We start from the raw sequence: 13,462 nt of genomic DNA on the forward strand, positions 1-13,462 counted from the left end.
CGAGGCTCGTATTCTATCGCGAGACTCGGATTCTATATAAGGAGCCGCGCGTCGCCGCCATTTTCACACGTGCATTGAGATTGATAGGGAGAGGACGTGGCTGGCGTCCTCTCCGTTTAGATAGAGAGTGAGACACTTGATTTACTGGAGCATTAGGAGTACTCAGAGAGTACAGAGTTTTGCTGATAGTTATACTAGTGGTGACCACCAGTTTTATTTATTATTTAATCCGTTAATTTATTATATAATCCGTTCTCTGCCTGAAAAAAAACGATACACAGTCACATACCATATCTGTGCTCAGCCTCAGTGTGCTGCATGATAATATCATCTATGTATATCTGACTGTGCTGAGTAGTGCTCACTGCTCACACAGCTTAATTGTGGGGGAGACTGGGGAGCAGTTATAGCAGGAGTACATATTTAACAGTGCACACTTTTGCTGCCAGAGTGCCAGTGTGACTGACCAGCAGTGACCACCAGTATATTGTCTGCCTGAAAAAGTTAAACACTCGTGTGGTGTTTTTTTTTTTATTCTATATATAAACGCATTCTGCTGACAGTGTCCAGCAGGTCCGTCATTCATTATATTTCTATCTTCTTCATACTAGTAGTTTAGGAGTCTGCAGTGCTGACAGTGTCCAGCAGGTCCGTCATTATACAATATATACCTGTCCTGCAGTAGTGATATATATATATTTTTTATATCATTATCATCCAGTCTATACTAGCAGATGCAGTACGGTAGTCCACGGCTGTAGCTACCTCTGTGTCGGCAGTCGCTCGTCCATAATTGTATACCTACCTGTGGTGGGTTTTTTTTTTTTCTATCTTCTTCATACTAGTAGTTTAGGAGTCTGCAGTGCTGACAGTGTCCAGCAGGTCCGTCATTATACAATATATACCTGTCCTGCAGTAGTGATATATATATATTTTTTTATATCATTATCATCCAGTCTATACTAGCAGATGCAGTACGGTAGTCCACGGCTGTAGCTACCTCTGTGTCGGCAGTCGCTCGTCCATAATTGTATACCTACCTGTGGTGGGGTTTTTTTTTTCTATCTTCTTCATACTAGTAGTTTAGGAGTCTGCAGTGCTGACAGTGTCCAGCAGGTCCGTCATTATACAATATATACCTGTCCTGCAGTAGTGATATATATATATTTTTTATATCATTATCATCCAGTCTATACTAGCAGACGCAGTACGGTAGTCCACGGCTGTAGCTACCTCTGTGTCGGCAGTCGCTCGTCATCCATAAGTATACTAGTATCCATCCATCTCCATTGTTTACCTGAGGTGCCTTTTAGTTGTGCCTATTAAAATATGGAGAACAAAAATGTTGAGGTTCCAAAAATAGGGAAAGATCAAGATCCACTTCCACCTCGTGCTGAAGCTGCTGCCACTAGTCATAGCCGAGACGATGAAATGCCATCAACGTCGTCTGCCAAGGCCGATGCCCAATGTCATAGTACAGAGCATGTAAAATCCAAAACACCAAATATCAGTAAAAAAAGGACTCAAAAATCTAAAATAAAATCGTCGGAGGAGAAGCGTAAACTTGCCAATATGCCATTTACCACACGGAGTGGCAAGGAACGGCTGAGGCCCTGGCCTATGTTCATGGCTAGTGGTTCAGCTTCACATGAGGATGGAAGCACTCAGCCTCTCGCTAGAAAAATGAAAAGACTTAAGCTGGCAAAAGCACAGCAAAGAAGTGTGCGTTCTTCGAAATCACAAATCCACAAGGAGAGTCCAATTGTGTCGGTTGTGATGCCTGACCTTCCCAACACTGGACGTGAAGAGCATGCGCCTTCCACCATTTGCACGCCCCCTGCAAGTGCTGGAAGGAGCACCCGCAGTCCAGTTCCTGATAGTCAGATTGAAGATGTCAGTGTTGAAGTACACCAGGATGAGGAGGATATGGGTGTTGCTGGCGCTGGGGAGGAAATTGACCAGGAGGATTCTGATGGTGAGGTGGTTTGTTTAAGTCAGGCACCCGGGGAGACACCTGTTGTCCGTGGGAGGAATATGGCCATTGACATGCCTGGTGAAAATACCCAAAAAATCAGCTCTTCAGTGTGGAAGTATTTCAACAGAAATGCGGACAACATTTGTCAAGCCGTGTGTTGCCTTTGTCAAGCTGTAATAAGTAGGGGTAAGGACGTTAACCACCTCGGAACATCCTCCCTTATACGTCACCTGCAGCGCATTCATCATAAGTCAGTGACAAGTTCAAAAACTTTGGGCGACAGCGGAAGCAGTCCACTGACCAGTAAATCCCTTCCTCTTGTAACCAAGCTCACGCAAACCACCCCACCAACTCCCTCAGTGTCAATTTCCTCCTTCCCCAGGAATGCCAATAGTCCTGCAGGCCATGTCACTGGCAATTCTGACGAGTCCTCTCCTGCCTGGGATTCCTCCGATGCATCCTTGCGTGTAACGCCTACTGCTGCTGGCGCTGCTGTTGTTGCTGCTGGGAGTCATACATACACAATAGGTGAAACCAAGTGGCGCCCCCTTATCACACCAGAAATAAAAACAAATGGCTTACACAATAGATGTGAGCAGGATGAATTCCTGCTCCAAGACACTTAGTGAGACAATCTGTGTCAACAGGGAGGATTCCTGCCCCCAAATCACTTAGTGAACTAAAAGAAAAAATACAAAACACAACACATAGTGCATCCCATTTGGACAAAGGGTGTGTGGATTTGCTTATTGGTGCCACTCACAAGTTGTAGTAGATAAAATTGCATGTAGTACAATGAAGTTTTCAGTTAACTTTGTTCCATGGATGCTGTTCCCATAGAAGCTTGAAAAAGAAAATAATAATAGTGCAATACCGTCTGTGTATTTAGTTCAAATATATTTTAATACACAACGCACTTACAAACAAGGATATAAAAACAGCATTTAAAGGAAGATATCCAGAGAGCCACAATGAGCAGTGTGGAGATATAATCACCAAAAGTCCCGGTAACTGACGGTGTCCCAGAGACTGCTGAGTAGTTCCTTAGTATCCTCCGTCAAAGCTGTGTAAAAACGTCCCCCAGGCTTGAGCGCTTTCGGACGAATTGTCCTTCTTCTTTTCAAGCTTCTATGGGAACAGCATCCATGGAACAAAGTTAACTGAAAACTTCATTGTACTACATGCAATTTTATCTACTACAACTTGTGAGTGGCACCAATAAGCAAATCCACACACCCTTTGTCCAAATGGGATGCACTATGTGTTGTGTTTTGTATTTTTTCTTTTAGTTCACTAAGTGATTTGGGGGCAGGAATCCTCCCTGTTGACACAGATTGTCTCACTAAGTGTCTTGGAGCAGGAATTCATCCTGCTCACATCTATTGTGTAAGCCATTTGTTTTTATTTCTGGTGTGATAAGGGGGCGCCACTTGGTTTCACCTATTGTGTATGTATGGTTCTTTAAAAAACCACGGTGAAGGTTTTTCTGTGTAACCAAGGGCTGACACCTAAATATAAGCGCAAATAGGATCTACACAAGTTGTTTCTATTGCTGCTGGGAGTCGATGGTCATCCCAGAGGGGAAGTCGTAAGACCACTTTTACTACTTCCACCAAGCAATTGACTGTCCAACAGTCCTTTGCAAGGAAGATGAAATATCACAGCAGTCATCCTGCTGCAAAGCGGATAACTGAGGCCTTGGCATCCTGGGCGGTGAGAACCGTGGTTCCGGTATCCATCATTACTGCAGAGCCAACTATAGACTTGTTTGAGGTACTGTGTCCCCGGTAGCAAATACCATCTAGGTTCCATTTCTCTAGGCAGGCGATACCGAAAATGTACACAGACCTCAGAAAAAGACTCACCAGTGTCCTAAAAAATGCAGTTGTACCCAATGTCCACTTAACCACGGACATGTGGACAAGTGGAGCAGGGCAGACTCAGGACTATATGACTGTGACAGCCCACTGGGTAGATGTATGGACTCCCGCCGCAAGAACAGCAGCGGCGGCACCAGTAGCAGCATCTCGCAAACGCCAACTCTTTCCTAGGCAGGCTACGCTTTGTATCACCGCTTTCCAGAATACGCACACAGCTAAAAACCTCTTACGGCAACTGAGGAAGATCATCGCAGAATGGCTTACCCCAATTGGACTCTCCTGTGGATTTGTGGCATCGGACAACGCCAGCAATATTGTGTGTGCATTAAATATGGGCAAATTCCATCACGTCCCATGTTTTGCACATACCTTGAATTTGGTGGTGCAGAATTATTTAAAAAACGAGAGGGGCGTGCAAGAGATGCTGTCGGTGGCCAGAAGAATTGCGGGACACTTTCGGCGTACAGGCACCACGTACAGAAGACTGGAGCAACACCAAAAACGCCTGAACCTGCCCTGCCATCATCTGAAGCAAGAAGTGGTAACGAGGTGGAATTCAACCCTCTATATGCTTCAGAGGTTGGAGGAGCAGCAAAAGGCCATTCAAGCCTATACAACTGAGCACGATATAGGAGGTGGAATGCACCTGTCTCAAGCGCAGTGGAAAATGATTTCAACGTTGTGCAAGGTTCTGCAACCTTTTGAACTTGCCACACGTGAAGTCAGTTCAGACACTGCCAGCCTGAGTCAGGTCATTCCCCTCATCAGGCTTTTGCAGAAGAAGCTGGAGACATTGAAGGAGGAGCTAACACAGAGCGATTCCGCTAGGCATGTGGGACTTGTGGATGGAGCCCTTAATTCGCTTAACAAGGATTCACGGGTGGTCAATCTGTTGAAATCAGAGCACTACATTTTGGCCACCGTGCTCGATCCTAGATTTAAAACCTACGTTGTATCTCTCTTTCCGGCAGACACAAGTCTGCAGGGGTTCAAAGAACTGCTGGTGAGAAAATTGTCAAGTCAAGCGGAACGCGACCTGTCAACATCTCCTCCTTCACATTCTCCCGCAACTGGGGGTGCGAGGAAAAGGCTCAGAATTCCGAGCCCACCCGCTGGCGGTGATGCAGGGCAGTCTGGAGCGACTGCTGATGCTGACATCTGGTCCGGACTGAAGGACCTGCCAACGATTACGGACATGTCGTCTACTGTCACTGCATATGATTCTCTCCCCATTGAAAGAATGGTGGAGGATTATATGAGTGACCGCATCCAAGTAGGCACGTCAGACAGTCCGTACGTATACTGGCAGGAAAAAGAGGCAATTTGGAGGCCCTTGCACAAACTGGCTTTATTCTACCTAAGTTGCCCTCCCACAAGTGTGTACTCCGAAAGAGTGTTTAGTGCCGCCGCTCACCTTGTCAGCAATCGGCGTACGAGGTTACATCCAGAAAATGTGGAGAAGATGATGCTCATAAAAATGAATTATAATCAATTCCTCCATGGAGACATTCACCAGCAGCAATTGCCTCCACAAAGTACACAGGGAGCTGTGATGGTGGATTCCAGTGGGGACGAATTGATAATCTGTGAGGAGGGGGATGTACACGGTGATGAATCGGAGGATGATGATGAGGTGGACATCTTGCCTCTGTAGAGCCAGTTTGTGCAAGGAGAGATTAATTGCTTCTTTTTTGGTGGGGGTCCAAACCAACCCGTCATTTCAGTCACAGTCGTGTGGCAGACCCTGTCACTGAAATGATGGGTTGGTTAAAGTGTGCATGTCCTGTTTATACAACATAAGGGTGGGTGGGAGGGCCCAAGGACAATTCCATCTTGCACCTCTTTTTTCTTTCATTTTTCTTTGCGTCATGTGCTGTTTGGGGAGTGTTTTTTGGAAGGGCCATCCTGCGTGACACTGCAGTGCCACTCCTAGATGGGCCAGGTGTTTGTGTCGGCCACTAGGGTCGCTGAGCTTAGTCACACAGCTACCTCATTGCGCCTCTTTTTTTCTTTGCGTCATGTGCTGTTTGGGGAGTGTTTTTTGGAAGGGCCATCCTGCGTGACACTGCAGTGCCACTCCTAGATGGGCCAGGTGTTTGTGTCGGCCACTTGGGTCGCTGAGCTTAGTCACACAGCTACCTCATGGCGCCTCTTTTTTTCTTTGCGTCATGTGCTGTTTGGGGAGTGTTTTTTGGAAGGGCCATCCTGCGTGACACTGCAGTGCCACTCCTAGATGGGCCAGGTGTTTGTGTCGGCCACTTGGGTCGCTGAGCTTAGTCATCCAGCGACCTCTGTGCAAATTTTAGGACTAAAAATAATATTGTGAGGTGTGAGGTGTTTAGAATAGACTGAAAATGAGTGGAAATTATGGTTATTGAGGTTAATAATACTTTGGGATCAAAATGACCCCCAAATTCTATGATTTAAGCTGTTTTTTAGGGTTTTTTGAAAAAAACACCCGAATCCAAAACACACCCGAATCCGACAAAAAAAATTCGGTGAGGTTTTGCCAAAACGCGTTCGAACCCAAAACACGGCCGCGGAACCGAACCCAAAACCAAAACACAAAACCCGAAAAATTTCCGGTGCACATCTCTAGGCTCAGATACTATGTTACTATGCCTCCCATTTATAATATGTATGCCACACTGTGCCCCCCATTTATAATATGTATGCCACACTATGCCCCCTATTTATAATATGTATGCCACATTGTGCCCCACATTTATAATATGTATGCCACACTGTGCCCCCCAACTGTGCCCCCATTTATATGTATGCCACACTGTGCCTCCCATTTATAATATGTATGCCACATTGTGCCCCCCATTTATAATATGTATGCCACACTATGCCCCCTATTTATAATATGTATGTCACACTGTGCCCCACATTTACAATATGTATGCCACACTGTGCCCACCATTTACAATATGTATGTCACACTGTGCCCCCCTTTTATAATCTGTATGCCACATTGTGCCCCCCATTTATAATATGTATGGCACACTATGCCCCCCATTTATAATATGTATGCCACACTGTGCCCAGCATTTACAATATGTATGCCACACTGTGCCTCCCATTTATAATATGTATGCCATACTGTGCCCCCATTTATAATATGTATGCCACACTGTGTCCCCATTTATAATGTGTATGCCACACTGTGCCCCCCATTTATCATATGTATGCCACACTGTTTCCCCATTTATAATATGTATGCCACACTGTGCCCCCCATTTATAATATGTATACCACGCTCTGCCTCCATTTATAATATGTATTCCACACTGTGTCCCCATTTATAATATGTACGCCACACTATGCCCCCATTTATAATATGTATGCCACACTGTGTCCCCATTTATAATGTTTATGCCACACTGTGCCCCCCATTTATCATATGTATGCCACACTCTGCCCCCATTTATAATATGTATGCCACACTGTGCCCCCCAACTGTGCCCCCATTTATAATATGTATACCACACTGTGCCCCCCCATTTATAATATGTATGCCACACAGTGCATATGTGTAGTTAGGTTGAAATTCCCTGGCCTAAGATGGGTGTTGGCACAAACCCTGCACACCCCATGTGCGTGCCAGTGCCGTAATGTCAGTAGATTGGGAGGAGGAATTAATGTAACAGTATCAATATAATTTAGGTTCCCTTTGGAGAAGACGTTGGAGCGGGGATACAGAAGTAAGACACTGGGACATATTTATTCTGTATTACTAGTTTTTAGAGGACACTTTTCCTATGAACCATTAAGCTATATCTATGTTTTCACTAGAGATGCATCCATAAAATCCAGTTACTTCCTCATAGACGCGGTTCTCATTGACGTCAATCTGCGATGTTCCTCTTTCACAGGGGAGATGTATATCGGCGGGCAGGAACACTTCTACCTGGAAACAAACTGCTGTATTGCTGTCCCGAAGGGGGAGGATGGAGAGATGGAGCTGTTTGCCTCTACGCAGAACACAACCGAGGCACAGGTAACCGTACCGCCTGCCAGCGTTACCTTTATTACTCCATGTATCCCCAGTGAAGGGCCGCGTGATAAGCAGATAGAACAAAGCAGTGTCCAAAGGCTAATAACTCCCGTCCTCAAAGAGCCCCAACGTGGCTGTAATTCAGGATCACCTATTCGCTTATTGCAATAAAGAAATATGGGAAAATCGGAATTGTATAAACCAGCAAAGAGGAAATAGGAATAGATCTGCCGGTGGCAGCTACATTGTCATTTATAGAAAAAAAATAAGAAAAGGTATCAACAGGGTATAAGGTTTGGCGCACTGCCGGTCAGGTAAACGGAACCAAATCACAGGGGATTTCTAAGGGGGGAGCACATTACATGCTATAGCCTGCCTTTTACACAGTGCGGGGTATGTAACATATAAATACAGACATATACAGGGCCAGGGATCACAGTAACCCGGTATATGCGGCAGTAGTGCCAGCCATACATAGTGCAGTGTGTGTAATACATCAGACATATACAGGACCAGTGATCACAGTAACCCGGTATATGCGGCAGTAGTGCCAGCCATACATAGTGCAGTGTGTGTAATACATCAGACATATACAGGACCAGTGATCACAGTAACCCGGTATATGCGGCAGTAGTGCTAGCCATACATAGTGCAGTGTGTGTAATACATCAGACATATACAGGCCAGTGATCACAGTAACCCGGTATATGCGGCAGTAGGACCAGCCATACATAGTGCAGTGTATGTAATACATCAGACATATACAGGACCAGTGATCATAGTAACCCGGTATATGCGGCAGTAGGACCAGCCATACATAGTGCAGTGTATGTAATACATCAGACATATACAGGACCAGTGATCACAGTAACCCGGTATATGCGGCAGTAGTACCAGCCATACATAGTGCAGTGTGTGTAATACATCAGACATATACAGGGCCAGTGATCACAGTAACCCGGTATATGCGGCAGTAAGGCCAGCCATACATAGTGCAGTGTATGTAATACATCAGACATATACAGGGCCAGGGATCACAGTAACCCGGTATATGCGGCAGTAGTGCCAGCCATACATAGTGCAGTGTATGTAATACATCAGACATATACAGGGCCAGTGATCACAGTAACCCGGTATATGTGGCAGTAGTGCCAGCCATACATAGTGCAGTGTATGTAATACATCAGACATATACAGGACCAGTGATCACAGTAACCCGGTATATGCAGCAGTAGTGCCAGTCATACATAGTGCAGTGTATGTAATACATCAGACATATACAGGACCAGTGATCACAGTAACCCGGTATATGCGGCAGTAGTGCCAGCCATACATAGTGCAGTGTATGTAATACATCAGACATATACAGGACCAGTGATCACAGTAACCCGGTATATGCGGCAGTAGTGCCAGCCATACATAATGCAGTGTATGTAATACATCAGACATATACAGGACCAGTGATCTCAGTAACCCGGTATATGCGGCAGTAGTGCCAGCCATACATAGTGCAGTGTATGTAATACATCAGACATATACAGGGCCAGTGATCACAGTAACCCGGTATATGTGGCAGTAGTGCCAGCCATACATAGTGCAGTGTATGTAATACATCAGACATATACAGGGCCAGTGATCACAGTAACCCGGTATATGCGGCAGTAGTGCCAGCCATACATAGTGCAGTGTATGTAATACATCAGACATATACAGGACCAGTGATCACAGTAACCCGGTATATGTGGCAGTAGTGCCAGCCATACATAGTGCAGTGTATGTAATACATCAGACATATACAGGACCAGTGATCACAGTAACCCGGTATATGTGGCAGTAGGGCCAGCCATACATAGTGCAGTGTATGTAATACATCAGACATATACAGGACCAGTGATCACAGTAACCCGGTATATGCGGCAGTAGTGCCAGCCATACATAGTGCAGTGTATGTAATACATCAGACATATACAGGACCAGTGATCACAGTAACCCGGTATATGGGGCAGTAGTGCCAGCCATACATAGTGCAGTGTATGTAATGCATCAGACATATACAGAGCCAGTGATCACAGTAACCCGGTATATGCAGCAGTAGGACCAGCCATACATAGTGCAGTGTATGTAATACATCAGACATATACAGGGCCAGCAATCACAGTAACCCGGTATATGCGGCAGTAGTGCCAGCCATACATAGTGCAGTGTATGTAATACATCAGACATATACAGGACCAGTGATCACAGTAACCCGGTATATGCGGCAGTAGTGCCAGCCATACATAGTGCAGTGTATGTAATGCATCAGACATATACAGAGCCAGTGATCACAGTAACCCGGTATATGCAGCAGTAGGACCAGCCATACATAGTGCAGTGTATGTAATACATCAGACATATACAGGACCAGTGATCACAGTAACCCGGTATATGGGGCAGTAGTGCCAGCCATACATAGTGCAGTGTATGTAATACATCAGACATATACAGGGCCAGTGATCACAGTAACCCGGTATATGCGGCAGTAGTGCCAGCCATACATAGTGCAGTGTATGTAATACATCAGACATATACAGGGCCAGTGATCACAGTAACCCGGTATATGCGGCAGTAGTGCCAGCCATATATAGTGCAGTGTATATAATACATCAGACATATACAGGGCCAGTGATCACAGTAACCCGGTATATGCGGCAGTAGTGCCAGCCATACATAGTGCAGTGTATGTAATACATCAGACATATACAGGGCCAGTGATCACAGTAACCCGGTATATGCGGCAGTAGTGCCAGCCATACATAGTGCAGTGTATGTAATACATCAGACATATACAGGGCCAGTGATCACAGTAATCCGGTATATGCGGCAGTAGTGCCAGCCATACATAGTGCAGTGTATGTAATACATCAGATATATACAGGACCAGTGATCACAGTAATCCGGTATATGCGGCAGTAGTGCCAGCCATACATAGTGCAGTGTATGTAATACATCAGACATATACAGGACCAGTGATCACAGTAACCCGGTATATGCGGCAGTAGTGCCAGCCATACATAGTGCAGTGTATGTAATACATCAGACATATACAGGGCCAGTGATCACAGTAACCCGGTATATGCGGCAGTAGTGCCAGCCATACATAGTGCAGTGTATGTAATACATCAGACATATACAGGGCCAGTGATCACAGTAACCTGGTATATGCAGCAGTAGTGCCAGCCATATATAGTGCAGTGTATATAATACATCAGACATATACAGGGCCAGTGATCACAGTAACCCGGTATATGTGGCAGTAGTGCCAGCCATACATAGTGCAGTGTGTGTAATACATCAGACATATACAGGACCAGTGATCACAGTAACCCGGTATATGTGGCAGTAGTGCTAGCCATACATAGTGCAGTGTGTGTAATACATCAGACATATACAGGACCAGTGATCACAGTAACCCGGTATATGCGGCAGTAGTGCCAGCCATACATAGTGCAGTGTGTGTAATACATCAGACATATACAGGGCCAGTGATCACAGTAACCCGGTATATGCGGCAGTAGTGCCAGCCATACATAGTGCAGTGTATGTAATACATCAGACATATACAGGGCCAGCGATCACAGTAACCCGGTATATGCGGCAGTAGTGCCAGCCATATATAGTGCAGTGTATGTAATACATCAGACATATACAGGACCAGTGATCACAGTAACCCGGTATATGCGGCAGTAGTGCCAGCCATACATAGTGCAGTGTGTGTAATACATCAGACATATACAGGGCCAGTGATCACAGTAACCCGGTATATACGGCAGTAGGACCAGCCATATATAGTGCAGTGTATGTAATACATCACACATATACAGGGCCAGTGATCACAGTAACCCGGTATATGAGGCAGTAGGGCCAGCCATACATAGTGCAGTGTATGTAATACATCAGACATATACAGGACCACTGATCACAGTAACCCGGTATATGCGGCAGTAGGACCAGCCATACATAGTGCAGTGTATGTAATACATCAGACATATACAGGACCAGTGATCACAGTAACCCGGTATATGCGGCAGTAGTGCTAGCCATACATAGTGCAGTGTATGTAATACATCAGACATATACAGGGCCAGTGATCACAGTAACCTGGTATATGCAGCAGTAGTGCCAGCCATACATAGTGCAGTGTATGTAATACATCAGACATATACAGGGCCAGTGATCACAGTAACCCGGTATATGCGGCAGTAGTGCCAGCCATACATAGTGCAGTGTGTGTAATACATCAGACATATACAGGGCCAGTGATCACAGTAACCTGGTATATGCGGCAGTAGTGCCAGCCATACATAGTGCAGTGTATGTAATACGTCAGACATATACAGGACCAGTGATCACAGTAACCTGGTATATGCAGCAGTAGTGCCAGCCATACATAGTGCAGTGTATGTAATACATCAGACATATACAGGGCCAGTGATCACAGTAACCCGGTATATGCGGCAGTAGGACCAGCCATACATAGTGCAGTGTATGTAATACATCAGACATATACAGGACCAGTGATCACAGTAACCCGGTATATGCGGCAGTAGTGCAGCCATACATAGTGCAGTGTGTGTAATACATCAGACATATACAGGGCCAGTGATCACAGTAACCCGGTATATGCGGCAGTAGTGCCAGCCATACATAGTGCAGTGTGTGTAATACATCAGACATATACAGGACCAGTGATCACAGTAACCCGGTATATGCGGCAGTAGTGCCAGCCATACATAGTGCAGTGTGTGTAATACATCAGACATATACAGGGCCAGTGATCACAGTAACCTGGTATATGCGGCAGTAGTGCCAGCCATACATAGTGCAGTGTATGTAATACGTCAGACATATACAGGACCAGTGATCACAGTAACCCGGTATATGCGGCAGTAGTGCCAGCCATACATAGTGCAGTGTATGTAATACATCAGACATATACAGGGCCAGTGATCACAGTAACCCGGTATATGCGGCAGTAGTGCCAGCCATACATAGTGCAGTGTGTGTAATACATCAGACATATACAGGACCAGTGATCACAGTAACACGGTATATGTGGCAGTAGGAGCAGCCATACATAGTGCAGTGTATGTAATACATCAGACATATACAGGGCCAGTGATCACAGTAACCCGGTATATGAGGCAGTAGGGCCAGCCATACATAGTGCAGTGTATGTAATACATCAGACATATACAGGGCCAGTGATCACAGTAACCCGGTATATGCGGCAGTAGGGCCAGCCATACATAGTGCAGTGTATGTAATACATCAGACATATACAGGGCCAGTGATCACAGTAACCCGGTATATGCGGCAGTAGTGCCAGCCATACATAGTGCAGTGTATGTAATACATCAGACATATACAGGACCAGTGATCACAGTAACCCGGTATATGCGGCAGTAGAGCCAGCCATACATAGTGCAGTGTGTGTAATACATCAGACATATACAGGGCCAGTGACCACAGTAACCCGGTATATGCGGCAGTAGTGCCAGCCATATATAGTGCAGTGTGTGTAATACATCAGACATATACAGAGCCAGTGATCACAGTAACCCGGTA

General features: G+C 45.5%; 1 protein-coding gene across 5 annotated transcripts in view; it reads left to right on the top strand.

The window, feature by feature from the left end:
- XDH (xanthine dehydrogenase) overlaps positions 1 to 13,462 on the top strand; it is a 440,380-nt gene that overhangs the window by 326,607 nt on the left and 100,311 nt on the right. For all 5 annotated transcript variants that reach the window (XM_063918955.1, XM_063918959.1, XM_063918954.1 and 2 more), the window contains one exon: positions 7,734 to 7,858. In XM_063918955.1, the coding sequence (XP_063775025.1) occupies positions 7,734 to 7,858 (125 nt within the window). The remainder of the gene's footprint in view (positions 1 to 7,733; positions 7,859 to 13,462) is intronic.

The sequence above is a fragment of the Pseudophryne corroboree genome, chromosome 4 (genome assembly GCF_028390025.1).
Source record: "Pseudophryne corroboree isolate aPseCor3 chromosome 4, aPseCor3.hap2, whole genome shotgun sequence".
NCBI classification, from domain to species: Eukaryota; Metazoa; Chordata; class Amphibia; order Anura; family Myobatrachidae; genus Pseudophryne; species Pseudophryne corroboree.